This window comes from Mirounga leonina, unplaced genomic scaffold (genome assembly GCF_011800145.1).
Source record: "Mirounga leonina isolate KUSES-001 unplaced genomic scaffold, KU_Mleo_1.0 Mir_173, whole genome shotgun sequence".
Lineage (NCBI taxonomy): Eukaryota > Metazoa > Chordata > Mammalia > Carnivora > Phocidae > Mirounga > Mirounga leonina.
The window spans coordinates 23397661-23421445 of record NW_023270447.1 but is presented as its reverse complement, the minus strand read 5'-3'; the positions used below and the strand labels follow the sequence as shown (position 1 = coordinate 23421445).

General features: G+C 36.4%; 1 protein-coding gene across 1 annotated transcript in view; it reads right to left on the bottom strand.

Annotated features, from left to right (window-relative positions):
* Positions 1-23785, bottom strand: part of COL24A1 (collagen type XXIV alpha 1 chain) — a 391807-nt gene that overhangs the window by 6512 nt on the left and 361510 nt on the right. Inside the window, exons 55-59 of the mRNA XM_035018127.1 lie at positions 22128-22163; positions 22005-22031; positions 8134-8199; positions 7326-7494; positions 991-1100 (exon numbers count right to left, since the gene is read on the bottom strand). Coding sequence (XP_034874018.1) covers positions 991-1100; positions 7326-7494; positions 8134-8199; positions 22005-22031; positions 22128-22163 — 408 coding nt within the window. The remainder of the gene's footprint in view (positions 1-990; positions 1101-7325; positions 7495-8133; positions 8200-22004; positions 22032-22127; positions 22164-23785) is intronic.

The following is a 23785-nucleotide window of genomic DNA, read 5'->3' as shown; positions in this document are numbered from 1 at the left end:
GAAAGAAATGCAGTTTTGATTTCTTCAATATATGTTATAGGTAGAACTAAGCTCTAGGTTTTACAAATGCTTGTTATAATCCCAGTATCATACCAAACTAACTTCATTTGTTTTATTATATTTGAAAGAAGTTTTAAAAAATATTCAATGGATGTTTAAGGGAGGTTCTTTGTGCTAAATCATCAAAAATAGCAAACTTTGTGGCAAAATTCCTCTTTTAATGATGTCATTTTCAGAAAACCTTTAGGTAACTGATTACTAATTATAAACATTGCAGCTGTTCGGGGACTTTCTAATGTATTTATATGCATAAGAAAATATGTTTCACTTTTTTTTTTTTGAGAGAGAGAGAGCTTGCATGGTGTTGGGGGGGCGGGGTGGGGAGGGAGGCCAGGGAGGGGCAGAGGAAGAGGGAGAGAAAGAATCCCAAGCAGACTTCCTGCTGAGATCACGACCTGAGCCAAAACCAAGAGTCAGCCGCTCAACTGACTGAGCCACCCAGGTGTGCATCCCCAACATTTCTAAAAGGAAATTAAAAAGCATAATCAGTAGAATAAGCCATGACATGCCAATCATAAAATACACAATAAAAAAATATCAAGATTCTACTAGAATTGTTTTTTAAAAACAAAAAATTCTTTCTTATATATGGTAGAGAATGATACCTTGCTTCCATTCATAAAAATCATAATTATTTAGGGGCGCCTGGGTGGCTCAGATGGTTAAGCATCTGCCTTCGGCTCAGGTCATGATCCCAGGGTCCTGGGATGGAGCCCCGCATCAGGCTCCCAGCTCTGCGGGAAGCCTGCCTCTCCCCCTCCCTCTGCCACTCCCCTTGCTTGTGTTCCCTCTCTCGCTGTGTCTCTCTCTGTCAAATAAATAAATAAAATCTTTAAAAAAATCATAATTATTTAAAGTGACAGAATTTAAAAAATCATGTTCACTGATACTGGGCAAGTACCTGCATATATTCTACAATTCAATACATACCTTTGTTACAGAAACAGGAGATACACATGTCTGACCACCAGCACTGAAATTACAGAAAACCTCAATGGCATCTGAAGGGCATCCGAGATTTGGATCAATCCAGTATTTTCCTATTCATTATAAAACATAAAAATACTTAAACTCCATACTAAAACATATTTGAACCATCATTGCAAATTATCATACTTTAAAAATATATTTTTATAGTCTTAACTATAAAAAAACTTAGATTATAAAGATATTTACATTTAGTCAATGAATGAAAGCTGCGAGTATTATGTAAAATTGATACCCAAAATACTGGGTTTTTCATATAACTATCAATTTAAGGGCATTTTATAATTTTGACAAAAAATGATAGAATGGCTGAATTTACTGCTTCTTTCCACAGATGAGCTCATCAGCTTAAAGGGAACTGTCTAAAATTACATAGTTAATAGAAAAGTTGCAGTTGATGTGGTGTACTTGTATACATCTGTTCTTTGTCATTACAGAGTTTAAAAATGAATATATATATATATTAAACAGAAACAACTTCAATCTGCCTGAGGTAAAATATTATCTTTATGATAATTAGAATAAAAATAATAAAATATCCTTTGTTTTCATAGAAAGAAAATGTACAATTAAATGGTTATCACTTTTGTGCTTTCTTCATCAGATTTTTGAGAAAAACTGAAATCCCTACAGCCAGTGTAAGCCTGCCAACCTTTGTCTTCACTGAATGTCCAGCAGAATCAAATGGAGTCTTAAAGTCAGCTTATAGGAAATACTCAGGCTGAAAAAGTACTGATCTAGTATCTTAATTCCAGAGTAACAGGCTCAGAATATTGAAGTAGCACCTTATTCTAACAGCAAAGACTAAGAATTTTTGAATGAGATAGCCCTGCTTTTTTTGCATTAAAAAGGCAAGACAGGCAAACGGTATTTGGCAAATCTCATTTCTACCGTAGGTAGAAGAAATCCTTGTCCGTTCCATCCTTACCCTATTGCAAAGATTCCTCTACCTCATGCTGGGCTTCCTCTCTGGTCCATTATTTTAGACTTCCAAAACATCCTCAACTCTACTTTCCTCTACTATTCTACTAATCCTTCAAAATGAATACTTGCTGAACTGGTGGATCCAAGAGTAGGGACTGTCCTCTATTGCAGTGTTTTCAAATTTGGTGGCATTAGAACCATCTGTTAAAACTCAGATAGCTGGGCCTCATCCCCAGAGTTGCTGACTCATTAAGTCAGGGCTTGAGAATCTGTATTTCAACAGAATCTCTTTCTGGTCCAGGGACATTTGAAGAACCACTGATCTATTGCAATATGGAAGAAAGGGGCAAAAGAAATCCTATCCTCTGGTCCCTTTTTGTCCCCTTCCCTTAGAATTTTGGACGTTTTGTCAAATTTATAGAAATGAGTGTGGGACTTTTTACCAGGATCTAATGCAGGCTTTCAATTTTGTCTAATGGGGTAAAAACATTATCTTCACTACTATCTCTTCTCTTCCAAGAAACAGTTTCCTTCTATTATGTGAGCTAATAAATTCCTTATAAAAAGTTTTCCATCAAGCAAACTCTTGTTGTTATATAGGGTAGGATTCTTTGAATTCAAGCATTATGTTGTATAATGGTGACTTGGTAGGGACTTCGTAATTTTTTTCAGGATATGTTGAGCTATTAATGAAGCACTATACCATAATATATCTTTTTTAGGCCTAAATGTTCTAACCCAAAACTGGCTCTCCCCTGAGGGCAGTGTTTCCCTTTCAGCCCTTTCAAGTTCTGCCACAGCCTCTATTAGCATTGTGCCGGGAGTAGGGAAGGTATCTTTCTTGCTCTTCATTGCCACCTCCATTCTCCCTATTTTTTCCCTAAAACAACTCCATGGTAAAATTACTGTCATTACATTACGTCATCCATTACCCCTTCCCATTGCAGTCATCCACTTTCTTGGAAGATTTTAGCATTAGATGGCTATCACTTTCAGAAAATCTATTTATGACCCAAGTCTTGATGATTGTAAATTCACATGGATAGCACTTCCAACACCCTGGCCTCTCAGTTCCTTGAACTCTTCTGCCAGTGTTCTCTATCCTTCCACTGCTCCCCCCTACTGCCCCATTCACTTTAACCATTAACTTCCTAGGCCATATTCTAGCCTTTGTTATTACCTACAACTAGAATTCTGTCATAATTTCACCTCTTCTCTTTTAAGCTCATTCACTCTGGTGTCCTAACTCTAATAAATTCTTCCATTCCATCAGGACCTAATATCCATTGATACTACCACTTTTTTCATCATTTCTCATCATATGTGAATCATATGTTCAATTCTCTTCCTACCCAAGTAAACCCCTAGTCCTTTACTATAATTACTTCCTTGGAGACTTCCTTAACATCCCTGCCCTGCCTCACTTCAGTGTACTTGTCTTATAAAGTCCCAGTCTTATAGAAATCCAGTTTTGTGCCTAATCTGTGCCTGAACTCACACAGCTAAATATGGCTAAAGAAAAATACAACCATGCAGGGGCGCCTGGGTGACTCAGATGGTTAAGCATCTGCCTTCGTCTTGGGTCATGATCCCAGGGTCGTGGGATCGAGCCCCACATCGGGCTCCCTGCTCAGTGGGGAGCCTGCTTCTCCCTCTCCCTCTGCCTCTCCCCCGTTCATGCTCTCTCTCTCTATCTCTCTCTGTATCTCTGTGTCTCAAATGAATAAATAAAATCTTAAAGATTTTTATTTATTTATTCATGAGAGACAGAGAGAGAGAGAGGCAGAGGGAGAAGCAGGCTCCCAAGGAGCAGAGAGCCCGATGCGGGACTCGATCCCAGGACCCTGGGATCATGACCTGAGCTGAAGGCAGACACTTAACCATCTGAGCCACCCAGGCGCCCGAATAAATAAAATCTTAAAAAAAAAAAGAAAAAGAAAAATACAACCATGCTGACTTGACTCACTTTAAATTCAAATGTTTGTAAGGCTGCCAGATAACGACACTATGTTTCCCTTGTTAGTTCCCTCTGTCACTCACCTAGCTCACTAGTTGAAACCTTTTCTTCTTCCCTCAACTTTATTATACCTATTCCTTCATCCTTATTCTTGACTGATAAACTTTCAATTTCACTAAGACAACCAAAGCAATCTGAAAGGAACTTCTCTAACCTCCCACTGCTATAACTATTTACCTATCTGTATTTGTGCACATATATTCTGTCTTCCTTGTTACTCTTGTGAATAAACTGTGTTCCTATATAAGGCTTACCTTGTCTATTATACCTTCAGTTTCAAATTCTTCCTCTCTTATTTTTCTTTCGGGTCTAATTCTGTTTGCTATTTCTGCCAGCTCTCATTCGTGGTGTTTTATCAACCAGTACTCCTTATTACCATTGATTATGTGCTGGGCACTCTATTTGAGAAATGATTTGTGGAAATAATTTGAGCCCTAGGATGATATATTTTATAGAAGACTTTAGTTTCTGTCAGAATGGGGTGGGGGTATGAGCAATCTGGAACCATCTTAGTCCAAGTTCAAAGCTTAAGATTCTGAGCTATCTTTATGATATGAAGCTAGGTTACAATCTGTATGAATGTCTCTTTTCTTCCAGTTTATGTTTGCTCTTAGAATGCAGCTCTTTGAAAGCCTAAATCCCCACACTTGGTGGACCACAGATTCTAACTTTTGACTCCTAGCCCCATGAAGCCACCAAAAGCAGTACTTAGTTTGTGAACACACCCAGGGCAAAAGCAGCTCTAAGTGTGTTCTGTTCATCTCTCTGCAGTCTTCTTCAAAATGTTGGCTTGAAATGTCCTCACTATTTGTTAGCTATTTGATGCTTTTAACTTAAAAAACATTTTTTAAAAAAATTTAGCCAGGCAATTTGAATTACCTGCTTCATTATTGAAAATGGATACTCTCTGGCTCTACAATTTTCTCTTAAAATTGGATAAAGTTTTAACCACTACCATTCCTCTAAACTGCTCCTGTGAAGGTCTTCACAGAACCTCATGCTGCTAAATCCAGTAGCCTCTCTGTCTTAACTTTACCCGACTGGGACCCAGTTGATCCCTTCCTCTTCAGGCAAACATTTTCTTCACTCCACATGCATCTAGTTTTCCTCCTATCAGGTATAGCTTCTTCTTAGTTTTCTTTGCTGGTTCCTTCTCATTTCACTGATCTCCAAACATTGAAGAGCCCTAAGGCATAGTGTTTAGACCTCTTCGCTTTTCTTTCTCCACCTACTCTTTAGGGAGTCTTAAGCAGTCATAGGGCATTGGATGCTATTTATATGCAAGTAAATTCATAATTTTTACCCCTAGCCAGGACCCCTCTTTTTAACAGCCACCTTCCTCCTGGACATTCTTACTGATCCTTAACAGACATCTCAAATGAAACGTATCTAAAACTGAACTCCTGATCTTCTCCCTAAAACTTGCTTCTCCATCTCTATTACAGCAACCCCACACTTCCATCTGTTAGTCAAAAACCTTGTTAGAGTCATCCTCTATCCTTCTATTTCTCTCTTAACCCACATTCAATTATCATCACAAACTGCTGGCTCTACTTTAAAGCATAGCCAAAGACTCGATCATTTCTTATCACTTCCTCTGCCGCCAACCCTAGGTCAACCCATCATCATCTCTTACCTGGGTTTTTTCAATGGCTTTTCAGTGGCTTCTTTTACACTTGTCTTCATTATATTTGCAATACATTAGCCAGAGTAATATTTTAAAAATCTAAGTCAAATCATATCATTTCTTTGCTGAAATACTTTTAATGGCTTCCCACCTTATTCAGAATAAAAGCTGGAGTCTTGAGAGTAGTCTATGAGATCCTATATAATCTGTTTTTTTGATATCTTTCTGACTTCATTTCCTACCACTTTCCTCTTACGCACTCTCTTTTAGTCACACTGGCCTTCTTGCTAATCCTAGAACACACTGAGGACCCTCATTCCCAGGGTCTTTGCAGGTGTTCTTTCTGCCTGGAAAGCGCTTTCCCTAGATTTCCTGTAGCTTGTACCCTTCGCTCCTTCTGATATTTCCCAAATGCCATGTTCTCAGACATGCCTTATCTAACTACTATATTTAAAACTAACCCCACTCCACTTTCTATCATATCCCCCTTCCCTGCCGTTTTGTGTTTCCCTATAGCATTTACTGTCTCCTAGGGATGAAAATACTTTTGGGCATTAAAACCTTTCTGATACTTTGCAATCCATACCACTTAGCTATTTTTTCCTACAAGGAAGGCAGACCTTGAATTAGATTTTAGTCATTTGTATGCCTTAAAATGTCTTTTTTCCTTTCAATTCTATAGAATTGCAGTTTTATGCCTTTAAATATGGGAAAGAATCACTTAGAATTACTATAGGCAGTTGTAACTATAAATACCAGTTTAGTTTTTGTGGTAATCTAGGTCAAGAAATATCTATAGAAGTTAAGCATTTTATCAATATAAATAAAATGAATATTTTCATTGCGCTTCTATTGGAAGTATGTGTTTTTGGACAAAAATGGGTGTGTGTGTGTGTTATGTGGCATATATGTATATAAGTTAAATAAAATATGCACTGCTATTCACCCTACAGAAGGACATAACATGATTTTTTTTTTCAAATCAGCATATGTGTCACTGTGTTGGAAATAGAATTTTTAGTAAAAAATGGTAACTACTAATATTGATTGTACAGCTGACCACAGACCCAATAAAAATTAAAGTTAAATGATGTATTGCAGCAGACAGGGTTCCCCTACTTATCATTAGATGATATAACTGTTCTACTTGCTTTAAAACTTTTCCTTGATGCTTCTACTCTAAATTCATTTTTGCACCTCTGGGTAATGGATTTGGGGTATCCCTGTAGGGACAAAAAATGCCAAGAATTAAATGATGCATTTAATTTCCATTTTGTGTAAAAACCATAATGTTAGGAGGCATGGTGGTAGGGGCTCTATTATACGTTTTTTCATGTTGCCACCTCTGGCGGACCTGACAGGTACTCCTGTTAGCCCAAAGGTCAGTCCTTTCTATTTTAATTTTTAACATGAATGTGATATGTTCCAGGCACAAAGTGTAAGCAAGTGATATAGTTAGGGTGGAATAGGAGAAATTGGGGATCAATAAGGCTTTGCAGAAGACATTTTTAATGCGAACTCTCAGAAAAGGATACTCTGACTTCAGAGTTATGTCTCCCTCTAAGAGTATTTGTTTTTTTGAAAACACTAAAATGCCTTTTACAAGGGTTTTATCAAAATCATTATGATTTGAAATGAATACACTGTAAATCTCAAACACACTGAAATGATGAAATTGGACATCAGAGTTTGAAAAAACCAAGAACTTACCATCTGATACTTTGTGTTCACAGTTAAGCAAATCTTTACAGATTCGTGCTGGGTTATCTCGTGTGCCAAGAGGATTCCTGATGCTGTGCAGTAAATTGCTAAGGTAGTTCAGGGTTTTGAATATCTCTGCACTGTAGTCAATTAAAGCCACTTCGGTATTCTGGTAGCTCTGCCAAGTCATCATAGGAATCATATTAGCAAAAAAGCATAGAGTAGCCATTGCCAGTATGTAATCCTCATGATCAACATGGACCAAGGCAGAAGAAAAATGTATTCTTGTTGTATGCAATGAGTTGGGAGTGGGGTGTAAAAAACAGTTTATATTTAAATATAGGCTTATGTGTAAGTTTTATTAACCTTGATCCTAAATAGGAGATTAAATTCACTCTAAAGGCCTAGTTTTCAAGCTAACATGAAACTTAACAATTATTATGGCTACTGTAGTATAATGTTTTAAAGAAAATCATACATTGAATAGAGTTTAAATAAGAAAAATGAGTAACAATGATAGATCCCATTTTAAGAAATGGCTAGGCTTCATTTAACTTCATTTTCTTCTACAGTATCTAATTCCTTATTAAAAAGATTCCTTAAACATATTACATTTTTGTTTTAAATGTTTTCCTTAAAAAACATTCCATGCATATATTTGTTTATTAAAAAATGCTTACTTTGTCCTTAAAAATAGTTTCATTATGTTCAATCTAAGTACAACCTTTGAGATAAAGCCACATTTTGGACTCTGAAAAAACTTTCTGTTTAATTTGTATATTGAGAGTGCCAATGTAAATAAAGCCAGATATATCACCTCCATCTGTAGGGCAGTATGTGATTCAATCAAGGCTTGAATAGCAGCATTGATATCCATTTGTTTCTGTGTAAAACAAAACCATTTGAGATTAGCACTAACATCAACACTGAGGACTCTAAAGTAAAGGCTGTAAATTCTGAAAGCAGTGCTATTAAAGTATACCAGACTTATTACCTGAAGAGGGTTTGTAACTCTTATGGTTAGACAGATCTTGCAAATTTTGCCTGGATATCTGAAAGGACAATATGCTGCCTTCATCCAAATCTCAAAAGTCTCCTAATTAAAACAGGACCAAAGTCTAGAGCCCTCAAATGAAAAACTATTTGTCACTGCTACATAAAAACACATGCAAAAGTTACTCAAATGGAAGAAGAATGAAGTATGACCCCCTCAGTTAATAAATTGTAAGGTGAAGAATAAATAACTGTAGTAATTTATAACAGTTACATTCTTGGAAGGAAAATATAATAAAATACTACTGTTCTGAGGTAGTCACCACATTCGTCTAATCTGATACTTTTGCGGTCTTAAAAACAATTTCTGAAGTTGGAAAATGCACCATTTGTCCCAAAAGAAATAATACAGCATGAGTCCAATCTCCTCCTGTATTTAATAAAAGATATTTTTAGAGAAGGGCTCAGCATAACCATTAGTAAAAGTCTTTTTGTATTTTATCTTTTAAAAAAGCTTGGATACTAAGAAGTATGAGTGGGGAGAAAGTTCTGTGAAATAGCATCTATATCAACAAATCAAGCAATCTAATTTCTTTCAGAATGATTGTGCTGCTAAGATATCTTTTTACTTGGAGGGCCATACAATAAAAACGGTTTTCAACAGATCTCTCATAACTCATGGCTAGTAATTTGAAAAACTATTTAAAATGATGGGACAATCAATAAAATGCACTCTCCCTTGCCTCAACATGTGGTTTTCATATTGGAAAATAATTGAATCATTCTGTATATATATAGACTGCCAAATACTGTGATACATATTGAGGACAAAACAGTACGCTAAAAAGAAAACTTCCCTTGTGAAGCTGAAGTTTAAGGGAGAGAAAGGCACTAACCAAATCTTAAAACTACGTACTTACAAATTGTGATATGTGCTAATGAAAGAAAAAAATGTGCTTGGACCCATAAAAAGATTAGGGGGTTTCAGTGAAATCTGGAGGAGAAGAGCTTTGGAAGGAGTAGGTCAGGGGAAGTTTTTTTGAAACAATGACATTTGATTTGAGATCTGAAGACTAAATAAGAATTTGGCTGGGGGTGGGGGTGGGGGTGGTGGGATTTCCAGACAGAGTAATAGCCTTGCACAAAAGCTATCAGATAGAGAAGCGTGGTCTATTTACAAAGCAGGAAGGATCAGCCTTTCTGGTTCTATGCAGAATAATTCTGACCATCATTCCTGTGTGGATGAACAGATTTTGTGCATGGGTCCCATAAAAATATTGACACTAAACATGGGCAACTGAATTAAGTACTAAATAGTAGCCACCTTTATATTTTCCAGTTGGTTTGTGAGTAGGGCTTTGATCTTAGAAAATCTAGCATAAGCAGTTCCCAGACTCTTCAGCTCAAGACTTTTTGCACTTTTAAGTATTATAAGGGCCTTAAAGAACTTTTATTCATGTGAGTTACAGCTTTTGACATTTACCACAGTGGAAATTAAAACACAAATTTTAAGATTATTTGTGTTAACTGCCTTAAAATAACCCATATGTTAATACAAATATTTTAATGAAAAATAACTATATTTTCCAAAACAGAAAAGTGTGATAAGAATGGCACTGTTTTACATGTTTGTACATATCTTTAATGTCTGGATAGAAGATAGATAGATTATCATATTTCTTTCAGTATTCAATCTGTTATGATACGTTATTTTAGTTGAAATATATGAAGAAAATCTGGCCTTATAGAGATATATAGTTGGAAATAGGATTCTTTTATTTTTTGAAAAGATTTTATTTTTTTATTTGAGAGAGAGCATGCCCTGGCAAATAGAGGGAGGGGCAGAGGAGGAGGGAGAGGGACTAGCAGATACCACCCTGAGCATGGAGCCCACGGTGGGCACATCCCACCACCCTGAGAGGAAATAGGATTATTTTAGTAACCTTTTCAGATAATTGTGGATATTCTTTGATACAACAGCAAAACTTGACAAATGATAGTTTAAGGGTTAGTTGAAATGTGAAATCTGAAATCAAGTCTATGAACTTTTTGTGCTTTTTATATTAAAATCTATTGCTCTATCTTAAACTGTGAAAGACTCATGTATCCATGATTTTGATACCATCGTGCATTGCTTATTTAGAAAATACTGATTTATGGAATTAGGCAGATCTTCCAAATACTGACACATTTCATTATTAATATCACACAATTACTTTTGTTAACATCATCACCAATCTCACCAGAAAAAATATAAGTACAGGGAAGCTATCAAGCACAGTGGTAAATGCAAATTTTCCCGAATTTTTATTTTTGCTTGGCATCAACTTCTGTCAGTTTTCTTGAAATGGCAGGCTCACTTAATTCATGTTTAAGGAAATATCTGCCAAATACTCATGTCTGTATAACACTGTTAGTCTGTTAAGTAAATATGGTGTTCTACGAAAAGAGCAGCTAGTTCAGTTTGAGGCAAACATTATACTTCAGTATGTAGCAGAAACGTTCTTCTATATGTTACTCTATTTCATCACAGAGATTATTAAAAAGCTATATACTCAAGACTGGAGTATTTAGGAGACAGAAAAAACTGGAGTAATGACCTCCCAGAACTGTCTCTCTTATAAAAGCAATGAGAAAACTGGAAAAAATGTCAGAATGAAGATTTTCCAGGACTACGGAAATTAACAAAATGCTTGCAGCAATGTGGGGAGCATTTATTTAAGAAAAATAGCTGAATCTCGTTAAGGGCAGTGAGCTTCATGTAACTTTAATTTGCCCCATTCCCATGTCTTCCTTCCTTTCTTTCTTTTTTCCCCCATGTCCTCCTTTTCAGTTCTGTAGTAGCTAAAAAATAACACCACATAATTACAGTAAAAACAAGAAGCCTAAAAGCCATGGGGGCGGGGGGTGGGGCACGCAGAATGGTGTTGGAGTTGCTTCCAAGAGTCATTTCCAGTGAATTATCATTTTCTGACCTGTTTGGTGGTTCCCTGGAAGACACTACTAGCAAAGCTGTTTTTATTTTACCTGACTCATAGCTCATCCAATGCAAAACACCTTTTCTCTTGGAGCATTTTTCAAAAACATTTAGAGGGAATTGTTTAACTCTGTGGCTGTCTGGAGCATTGGAAAACAGTTGGGGCAAGCAATAAGTTAACAAAAAGCTTACAAGAAAAAGGTAGGGAATGAGATGTCCACAAAGACTCTGAAAATCTTTGACATATTTCTGGAAATCTAAAAGTCCATGTGCATATGTAAGGTTGTGCACATTCTTAGAAAATATCTGAGATGACCCTAAGTTCTCTCCTCTGGCTTTCAGTCTCTGTGAAATCAGGAAGTTAAAGCTAAGGTGTAGTTTTCAGTTGCCTGGCTAAAACAATGAAGGGGTGCCCCAACATACACAGAGACATTTGGTAAAAACTGGGAGATTTACTGGTTCTTCCATTTAAGGAAATCTCTTTCCAATTGTTAGATGGCCACTAAACTAATTGAGTAGACTTTAGTGGTCACACTTGTCAAAGAACACAGACTTTATAATATTCAGAAAAGTCACTAAACAAACAACAAGAAATAGCAACAAAAATAAACCCAGGGGCCGGGGGGAGCAATTTTATTTCTAGAAATGCCACATTACATTATTTACAATGTACAGTTTTCAACAAAACAACAACAAAAGACATGCAAATAAACATTAAAGTATGGCCCATAAGCAAACAAAAATGCAATCAATCGATAGACACTGCTCCTGAGGGAGCCCAGATGTTGTACTATGTAGACAAAGATATTTATTAACTATTTTAGATATGTTCAGAAAACTAAAGGAAACCATGTCTATCGAACTAAAGGAAAATATGAAAAAGATATCTTATAAATAAAGAATATCAATTGCAAAAAAATAGAAATTATGGAAAAGAACCAAATAGAAATTCTGCAGTTGGAAGGTACAAAAAAATGAAATGAAAATTTACTAGAGAGGCTCAACAGTAGATTTCAGTAACACAAGAATCAATGAACCTGAAGACAGGTTTATTGAGATTTTCCAGTCAGTAGAGTATACAGATAAAAGAGTGAAAAAAATGAACAGAGGCTCTGAAACTTATGGAACACCAACAAGAATAATAACATATGCATAATGGGAGTCTCAGAAAGGGAGAAGAGAGAAAAAGGGGCAGAAAGAATATTTCAAGAAATAATGGCTGTAAGACAGTGATGAAAGAAATTAAACAAGAAAACACAAACAAAAGGAAAGATATTCCATGCTTGGATTAAAAGAATTAATATTGTTAAAATGTCCATACTACCCAAAGCAATCTACAGAGTCATGCAATCCCTTAACAAAATTCCAATGGCACTTTTCACAGAAATAGAACAAACAATTCTAAATTTTTTATGGAATCACAAAAGACCTTGAATAGCCAAAGCAATCTTGAGAAAGAAGAACAAAGCTGGAGATATCATGCTCCCTAATTTCAAACTATATTAAAATATATAGTAATCAAAACAGCATGATATTGGTATTAAAGCTGACACATAGACCAATGGAACAGAATAGAGAACTCAGAAATAAATCCATGCTTATATGGCCAATTAATTTACAAGACGGGAGCCAAAAATATACAATGGGGAAGGGGCAGTCTCTTCAATAAATGGTATTGGGAAAACAGGACAGCCACATGCGATAGGATGAAACTGGACCACTAACTTACCCATACACAAACATTAACTCAAAATGGATAAAGACTTGAAAAAAACACAGGTGGTAAGCTCCTCGATATCAGTTTTGGTGATAATTTTTTTTTTGGATTTGACAACGAAAGCAAAGGTAACAAAAAATATAAACAAGTGAGACCACATAAAACTAAAAAGCTTCTGCACAGCAAAAGAAACAATCAGCAAAATGAAAAGGCAACCTACTGAATGGGAGAAAATATTTGCAAATCATATAATCTGGTAAGGGGTTAATATCCAAAATATATAGAGAATTCATACAACTCAATAGCAAAAAAACCCAAAACAATCCAATTAAAAATTGGGCAGAAGATCTGAATTGACATTTTTTCGAAAGAAGACATACAAGTGGCCAACAGGTTTATGAAAAGGTGCTTAACATCACTAATCATCAGGGAGGTGCAAATCAAAACCACAATGAGCTATCACTTCACAACTGTTAGAATGGCTATTATCAAAAGATAAGAAATAACAAGTGTTGGAGAGGATGTGGAGAAAGGGAAGCTCTTGTACAGTGTTGTTGGAAATGTAAATTGGTAGAGCCACTGTGAAAAACAATATGGAGATTCCTCAAAAAAATAATAGAATTACCAAATGATCCAGCTAGTCTAATTCTGGGTATTTATCTGAAGAATACAAAAATGCTAATTTGAAAACATATATGATTTCCTATGTTCACTGCAGCATTATTTACAATAGACAAGAAATGGAAATAACCTAAACCACCTGAAACTAATACAATGTTATATGTTAATTATACCTCAATTATAAAAAAAGGAAGAGCTGAACATTTGATGAGAAACACTAACCTACAAATCCAAGAAGCTCAGCAAACTCCCCAGACACATCATAATCAAACTGTTGAAAGCTAAAGAAAAACAGAAAATTTTGAGAGCAGAAAGAGAGAAGACTCATTAGACCCAGGAGATCCTCAATGAGGTTAACAGATAAATTTTCATAAAAAATCATAAAGGCAAGAAGGCAGTGGAATGACACATTCAGAGTGTTGAAAGAAAAAGACTGTCAACCAAGAATTCTATATCCAACAAAACTATCCTTTGAAAATGAAGGAAAAATTAAAACATTCCTAGATAAACAAAAACTAAGAGAATTTATCACTAGCAAACCTTCCCTAGAAAGATAATAGAGGCAGTCCTTTAAATTGAAATTAAAGGCTACGAGGAAGAAACTTGAAAACCAAATGAAGAAATAAAGAGTCCTCAACTCTATGGTCAACTAATCTTTGACAAATCAGGAAAAAATATCCAATGGAAAAAAGACAGTCTCTTCAATAAGTGGTGCTGGGAAAATTGGACAGTTACATATAGAAAAATGAAACTGTATACACATTCCCTTACACTATACACAAGATAAACTCAAAATGGATGAAAGTCCTCAATGTGGGACAGGAATCCATCAAAATCCTAGAGGAGAACATAGGCAGTTACCTCTTCGACATTGGCCACAGTAATTTCTTTCAAGACATATCTCCAAAGGCAAGGGAAACAAAAGCAAAAATGAACTCTTGACTTCATCAAGATAAAAAGCTTCTGCACAGCAAAGGAAACAGTCAACAAAACTAAGAGGCAGCCCACAGAATGGGAGCAGATATTTGCAAATGACATTACAGATAAAGGGCTGATATCCAAGATCTATAAAGAACTTCTCAAACTCAACACTCAAAAAGCTAATAACCCAGTCAAAAAATGGGCAGAACACACGAACAAACACTTTTCAAAAGAAGACATACAAATGGCTAACAGACACATGAAAAAATGCTCAACATCACTAGCCATCAGGGAAATACAAATCAAAACCACAATGAGATACCACCTTACACCAGTTAGAATGGTAAGAATTAACAAAACAGGAAACAACAAATGTTGGCAAGGATGTGGAGAAAGGGGAACCCTCTTACACTGCTGGTGGGAATGAAAGCTAGTACAGCCACTCTGGATAACAGTATGGAGGTTCCTCAAGATGTTAAGAATAGAGCTACCCTACAATCCAGCAATTGCACTACTAGGTATTTACCCCCAAATACAGATGTAGTGAAAAGAAGGGGCATGTGCACCCCAGTGTTCATAGGAGCAATGTCCACAATAGCCAAACCGTGGAAGGAGCTGAGATGCCCTTCAACAGATGAATGGATAAAGAAGATGTGGTACATATACACAATAGATTATTCAGCTATCAGAAACGATGCATACCTACCATTTGCATAGACATGGATGGAACTGGAGGGGATTATGTTAAGTGAAGTAAGTCAAGCAGAAAGACAATTATCATATGGTTTCACTCATATGTGGAACATAAGCAATAACACGAGGACCATAGGGGAAGGGAGGGAAATCCAAAGGGGGAGAAATCAGAGAGGGAGATGAACCATGAGAGACTATGGACCCCGAGAAACAATCTGGGGGTTTCAGAGGGGAGGTGATTGGGGGGTAACAGGGTAATGGGTATTGAGGAGGGCACTTGCTGTGATGAACACTGCGTGTTATACTTAACTAATGAATCACTGAACACTACATCAAAAATTAATTATGTACTATACAGTGGTTAACTGAACATAAAAAAAAAAGATAGTTGAAGTCCAAAAAAAAAAAAAAAGAGTACTGCTAAACATAGCTATACAGGTAAATAAAAAAGAGAATATAGATTCTAAATAGTCAAAATAATCCTGAAAAAGAAGAAAAGAGTTGAAGGCCTCACACTTCAATTTCAAAACTTACTACAAAGCTACAGTAATCAAAACAGTGGTACTATCATAAAGATAGACATAGACCAATTGACTAGAATAGAATCCAGGAGTAGACCTTCACACATACGGTCAAATGATTTTTGACCAAGGTGTCAAGAATTGGGAAAGAAGAGTCTTCAACAAATAGTGCTGGAACATTTTGATATTCACATACAAAAGAATGAAGTTAGACCCTTACCTCACATCATATATAAAAATAAACTCAAAATAAATCAAAGACTTAAATAAAGGACTAAACCTATAAACCTCTTAGAAAAAACAGGGGAAAAACTTCATTACATTGGATTTGGCAATGGTTTCTTGGATATGACAGTAAAAGCAAGGCAAGAAAATACAGACAAATTGGACTACATCAGAATTAAAGACTGTGCAAAAGACACTATCAACAGAGTGAAAAGGCAACCCATGGAATGGAAGGAAATATTTGTGTCATATACTGGATAAGGGATTAATATCCACAGTATATAAAGAACTCCTACAACCTAACAACAACAAGCAACCCAATTCAAAAATGGGCAAAGGACTTGAATAGACATTTTCCAAAGAATATATATAACTCAATGAGCACATGAAAAGATGTTCAACCTCACTAATCATTAGGGAAATGCAAATCAAAACCACAAGTAGATACCACTTCACACCCATTAGGATGGGTGTTATAAAAAACAAACAAACAAACAAACTAGAATATATAAAGTGTTGGCAAGGATGTGGAGATACTGGAACCCTGTGCAGTGCTGGTGGGAATGTGTTAGGGTGCAGCTGCTATAAAAAAACAGTAAAGCAGTACCTCAAAAAATTAAACATAGAATTACTATATGATCCAGCAATGCCACTTCTGGGTATGTACCAAAATGAATTGAAAGGAAAGACTCAAACAGATACGCGTACACCTATGTTCATAGCAGCATTATTCACAATAATCAAAAGATGGAAACAACTCAAATGTCCACCTGGATAAACCAGATGTATATATACAGACAATGGAATATTATTCAGCCTTAAAAAGGAAAGAAATTCCAACACACGCTGCAATGCAGATGAATCTTGAAGATATTATGCTAAGTGAAATAAGCCAGTCATAAAAGGTAAAATACTGTATGATTGTCACTTACATGATGTTCCTGGAGTAGTCAAATTAATAGAGACAGAAAGTAGAATGGTAGTTGCCAGATGCTGGGGAAAGGAGGAATGGGGGAATTTTTATTTAATGGGTACGGAGCTTCAGTTTTGAAAGAGCAAAAAAGTTCTGGCGATGGATAGTGGAGATGGCTGCACAACACGTGAAGGTACTTAATGCTACTGAACTGTACACTTAAAATGGTTAAAATGATAAATTTATGTTATGTATATTTTACCAAAATTAACAATAATAAATAAATAAACAAACAAACAAATAAATAAATATGCTCATTATCCCTTACACTCAACCATCCCACTGCTGGGAATTAGTCCTATGGATATTCTGCAAAATGATAAGCATGGGGACTGGACATTTGTACTGTTTGTATTAGTAAAAGATTGGAAACAAACATCCACTAACAGAGGACTTACATGTCTATTAAGTAAAATGACTATTTTTTAATTTTCTGTGAATGGGTGGCAGTGAAGAACACAGTGGTTTTTGGTGGATTAATAGTGTAGAGTATGTTTCTGAATGCATAGTAAGGTACCAGCAATTTTAAATGTTAACCCAATGAAAAAGGCTTTTATTCCCCCTCCCAATAGGCATTAGAAAGAAATGTCATAACACTTAGTCACTCATAAATTTTCTTGGCAGTACACATATTTGTATAATTCCCAATATAGTCCCAAAGCCTAGCTCATGCCTGGCACATAGTAGGCATTCAATTTGTTGAAATTATTAATGTTTTCCCAAGGATAGTCTTTAGTGAGGGCAGGCTGAGAGAGACTATTAAGAAGATTTGCTGGGGGAAGACTTTCAGCAAATCTAAGTGCCCACATCTGAGTGTAAAACTCTCATTAGGTGCAGTGAAGGAATCCGAAAGCAGAAGCTCCCTCCATGTGCTCTTGTTAGAGAGAACACGTTCTCACATGAAAATCCCTTAAAGTTTATAAACATGAACATAAAATAGAATATAGAGAATAAGAAGTAATCAGATTATTGGCACTAATGAGGGGAATTAGGATTCATTATACCTTGGGGGAATGAAATCTTCATAATTCTTCCCCAGCTTATTTGAATAACATTTAGATCTAATCTGAGCACTCTAGTATTTTGAGGAACAGTGTTATTTTTAAGGTTTCTGAAATCTTAAGATTACTGGATAGGGTAAACATTGATGGGATAAGAACTGATTTCAGGTCATACCCCTCTCCACAGCGGAAGTAAACCGCTTGTCCTAGGGAACCAGGACTATACCAGCAGCTGCAACCTCTATATTCACCAATCCAGGTTTCACAGTTGACCCTCTAATTGGAGTAAATCAGTTGAATACTCCTTATCTCATTTAATTATTTTTAATGATTACTGTTTCCACCCCCCACTCTAACACACATACTCATCTTGTTCTTCCCTGCTCCCCACCAATCATTTTTGGTTACCTTTGACAGCCTGTTGTAGATTTGTTAGTTTCTAAATATTTTACCATGTGCGCTGAGGTCTGGCCACCACTGTGATAATATCCTCAAACCCCAAAGCACCATCAATATATATTCCTTTTCCTGAAACACTTTTTAGCTATTCCTCTTTAGGAACTTGGGCACGTTACTTTACTTCCATAGGTATTAAGAAAAGGGAGTTAAACTGGATTCGAGGTTTTCAAACTTATCTTGACCCATAGCAAGAAATATATTTTTACTTCATGATAAGGCTCACCCAAAAATACATATATTTAACTGAAAAGTTTTACAAAACCATATTTATTCTTACTAGGGTTGATATACTGAATTTTTTTTTTGCTTTTTTAATTGAAATAAAACTCACATAACATAAAATCCACCATCTTAACCATTTTTTAAAGTGTACAATTCAGTTGCTTTTAGTAATTCACTATGTTGTATAGCCATTATCACTACTTAATTTTGGAATATTTCCATCACCTCTAAAAGAAACCTCATACCCATCAAGCAGTCACTCCCTGTATTTTTTTCTTCTTTCATTTAATTTCATTTTGAAAGAATTCTGAATAAGATTCACTAAACTGTTCCAATCCATGAGCATGGAATGTTTTTCCATCTCTTTGTGTCTTCCTCAATTTCTTTCATAAGTGTTCTGTAGTTTATAGAGCATAGATCCTTTACCTCTTTGGTTAGGTTTATTCCTATGTATCTTAGGGTTTCTGGAGCTGTTGTAAATGGAATTGATACCTTAATTTCTCTTTCTTCAGTTACACTGTTAGTGTATAGAAATGCAACTGATTTCTGTGCATTGATTTTGTATCCTGAAACGTTGCCGAATTGCTGTATGAGTTCTAATAATTTGGGGATGGAGTCTTTTGGGCTTTCCACATAAAGTATCATGTCATCTGCGAAGAGAGAGAGTTTGACTTCTTCTTTGCCAATGTGGATGCCTTTTATTTCTTTTTGTTGTCTGATTGCTGAGGCTAGGACTTCTAGTACTATGTTGAACAATAATGGTTAGAGTGGGTATCCTTGTCGTGTTCCTGACTTTAAGAGAAAAGCTCTCAGTTTTCCCCCATTGAGAATGATATTCGTGTGGGCTTTTCATAGATGGCTTTTATGATGTTAAGGTATGTTCCCTCTATCCCTGTACTTCAAAGAGCTTTTATTTATTTATTTATTTATTTTAAAGATTCTATTTATTTGACAGAGAGAGAGACAGACAGTGAGAGAGGGAACACAAGCAGGGGGAGTGGAAGAGGGAGAAGCAGGCTTCCCGCTGAGCAGGAAGCGGGGCTCCGTCCCAGGACCCTGGGACCACGACCTGAGCCGAAGGCAGACGCTTAATGAGTGAGCCACCCAGGCGCCCTGAAGATTTTTAATCAGGAAAGGATGTTGTATTATTTTGTCAAATGCTTTTTTAAGAAAAACGAATCACTAATGAGTCACAAGTCAGTCTCAAATAATGGCTAAATAAATTACTAAGAGAACGTCTATCTCTAATTCTATGATCCTATTCCATTCTAGACATTATTTCCCTCCAAGTGAAATATTCTATCTTGGAGGATTCCCACTGAAATTTTCCAAGAGATGCAACTTGCTTTTTAGACTCATTTATTCATTCATTCAACACTTATTAAAAGCTTGGATGGAAAAGAAATTAAAAAAATAGAGAGTTCACAATCTCATAATATAAAGAGACTGGCATGAAAATGATTATCAATACAAAGGGGAAGTTCTACCTTGCAGTGTGATGAGAAGGAATTAGGAAGAATTTCAAAGAAGATATGATCATAAGTTGACCTTAGAAAAAATATATAGGTATTTTCTCATTGACATTTAGACTCCTTCTCAGGGTTACACTGCCGCTTTCCTACCATGGCCTGTGCAAGTCCCAGGAAGATAATATAAGGAAACTAGCTTTCATACTGACCAAGAGGAAGGAAGACAAAAAGGAAAGAAAGGAAGAAAAGAAGTAAATAAAGAAACTAAAATTTATTAAGTATCTACAATGTGACAAGCACATATATTTTCTTATTTAATCCTAATAATTCCTCAAAGTATATATTCTTATCCACGTTTTGTTCAGAGCAAAAATCTCTCATACTACTTCATTTTGGCTGTATAGGAACACATACAAACATTTTTCAAGTGAGACAGGGCTACGGTGCCACAAAGTTTGGTATTTCAATGTGAAAACTTTCACTAAACACCTCTAATTTGCCAGTGATCTTTTAGGACTTATATCAAAGTCATTATAAAGTGAGAAGAAAACTGATGAAGGTATTTGTAACCCATGCTTTGTGGAGAGCTAGCGGGGAAGGAGGACCAGAAGTAGAGAATACTTTAAGATTAGAGACAGGCATTCCTACTGATGCTCATGCCAGGGAAGGTTTCAATCCCCCAGTCAGATGGCCAGAAACGGGGAGTAATTTTTAAAAATCATGGGCAATGAAACTCCTGTTTCCAAGGATATAATCTTCCTGTGGCATCTTGCTTGAGAGTTATTCTTTGCCCTGATGAAAAGCTAAAAGGAATGAAGCATTTCTGGCCTGCTGAGAATAGACCACAGTGATCCACCTGCTAGAACTGTCAAAGATCCAAACAATACTAGAGCAGCATGTAGAAATAAGTAAGGCCAGAAAGCATAGGACTAGGCCTTGTTTAGGATAATACAGCCAATGGTGGATCTTTTTTAGGCAGGAAATCTGAACAAGGACCATTGTATTTGACCAGGCTGCTGTAAGAGTGGGGCAGGGGTGAAGGTTGGGGATGGAAGGAGACCTCTTGCAGGAAGAAGGAAGACAAATAGATTATTGAGTATGAGAGTGAATTCAAAGCATGTGGGGAACCAAACTTGGAACTTTAGAGTCCAGGAGATAACAGCTGAGAATGAGGCAACAGAAGCATTGCTTCAAAGATAAGGATAGAAAAAAAAAAAGAAAAAAGATAAGGGTAGAGAGCTCTGGGTTGTCATAGGTAACAAGCAAATACATAAATCTGAGGGCTTCTACAGCCACCAGCAACTGAGAAGGATTCACGTAAGGCCTAAGAAGTGGATTACTGTTTGGTAGAAAAAGAACATTTAAAAAAGGAGAGCCAGAACTCAGAAGCAGGGAGAAATGGAAGGAGTTAGTATTTTTTTGAGCACCTATTATGTCAGGCACTGTGCTGTGTGCTTTACTTCTTATTTAAAACTCATGGGACACCTGGGTACTTCAGTTGGCTGAGCATCCAACTCTTGATTTTAGCTCAGGTCATGATCCCAGGGTCATGGGATTGAGCCCCGGGTTGGGCTCGCCCCTCAGTGGGGAGTCTGCTTAAGATTCTCTGTCTCCTTCTGCCCCCTACCACTCTCTCTCTCTCAAATAAATAAACAAATGTTAAAAAAGTAAAATAAAACTCAAATCCACCCAAGAAAGTAAGAGACCATTCCCATTTTATAGACAAGAAGTCTGGGGTTTAGATTTTGTTACTGTAGTTGGGAAGACTCTATATCGGATTAGCAAAAAGAACAGAGGTAGGGAAGAGAAACACCTTTTAACAGGGAATTAGAAGAAGCTTTAAAAAGCTTTAATGTAATATACTAAGATAAAGTAAACAAAACCAAGAAAACTTACCCTTGGGCCTGGTGCTCCAGGTGGACCCTATAACATAACAAATTTTAATTTTTCAGTAGAGATCTCAAACCAGGCAAGCATATAAGCATCAATGTAAACAGATATAAATGTAAATAAACTCACTGGAGGCCCTGGTTGACCTCTTGGCCCTTGGGGACCCTAGAAAAAATGGAGACAAAGCACAGTATGTATATCTTATGCTTTCAGTTTGGTATAAACAAGACAACTAAGATTCAACCTCTACCACTGCCTTTCCTGTGAGGCAGGTCATAAGATTCAAAGTTGCTTTACTATATTGAAGTTATATGCTCTTTTTATTCAACTTTCACACACATTCATGAACAAGCTGGATATTTCATGTTTTATTGATATTACTAGGAACTGAATTTATTCGTTTTAATAAACAATTATAAATGTAACATTTAAAAAAGTTAATACTGCTTAAGTATGTTTTTCCTGTTATTTCTATCTACCATCCACCTTATCAGCAAAGATGGAAACTTTCATGTTCTTAGACACCTCCTTTTCCATCAACATCCACCTATAATTTGGCTACCTACTACTATTGAATTGACCTCCAAATCTCTCCAAAATACTACTTCTCCGTCTTCACAGCAACTGTCGTAGTTTAGTGTTAATCATGTGTTATAGGGCGCCTGGGTGGCTCAGTTGGTTAAGCAACTGCCTTCGGCTCAGGTCATGATCCTGGAGTCCCGGGATCGAGTCCCGCATCGGGCTCCCTGCTCAGCGGGGAGTCTGCTTCTCCCTCTGACCCTCCTCCCTCTTGTGCTCTCTGTCTCTCATTCTCTCTCTCTCAAATAAATAAATAAAATCTTTAAAAAGAAAAAAACTTAAAAAAAAAATCATGTGTTATACACTGAATGTTTGTGTCCCCCCTTCCCCCCCCACCCCGCCCCAGATTAATATATTAAAGCCTTAATCTCCAATGTGATGGCATTTGGAGGTGGGGTCTTTGGGAGGTAATTAGGTCACGTGGAGCCCTTATAAATGGTAGTGACCTTCTAAGAAGAGATACCAGAAAAATGATCTCTCTACCATATGAGGATACAGCAAGAAGGCAGCTGTCTGCAAACCAGGAAAAAGATCCTCACTTGACACTGAACCTACCAGCACCTTGATTTTGGACTTCAGAGCCTCTAAACTAAGAGAAATAATGTTTGCTATTTAAGCCATCCAGTCTATGGCAATTTGTTATAACAGCCCTAGCCAAGACATCACATTTTGCTTGGACTCCTAATCTGACGTCCTGACTTTATGCTTTCTACTCTGCTAACTATATTTTACTTATAAAATGGACATCTAATCAGGTCATTATTTAGTTAAGATTATTCAATGGCTCTTTATTGTCTAGAAGATAAGTTATAAACTTCCTAACAGTGATAGCTACTATTTATTGAGAACTTGCTACATACTAAGTCGTGTGCTCACTTTTTGAGAACTAACTATATGCCAAGTTGTGTGCTATATTTCAGTTAAGAGAATGGCAACCAGCAAATAACCGGACAGAGCTAGGATTAAAATTGAAGTCAACTGAATAAAAAAGTGTATGTTCTTAATCAATGTATACCACTGCCTCCTCTTCAAAATATGGGCCTCACCTCTACTTACTCCCCCCAACACACCTACACTCCATCCATAACCAACTACTTATAGATCTCTGAATCTTCAAAGTTCTTTCACACATGCTTTCTTTTGCATGTGCTATTTCCTTGACCAGGAATGCTCTTCCTTACTTTCTCTGTCTAACTCTAATTTCTCTT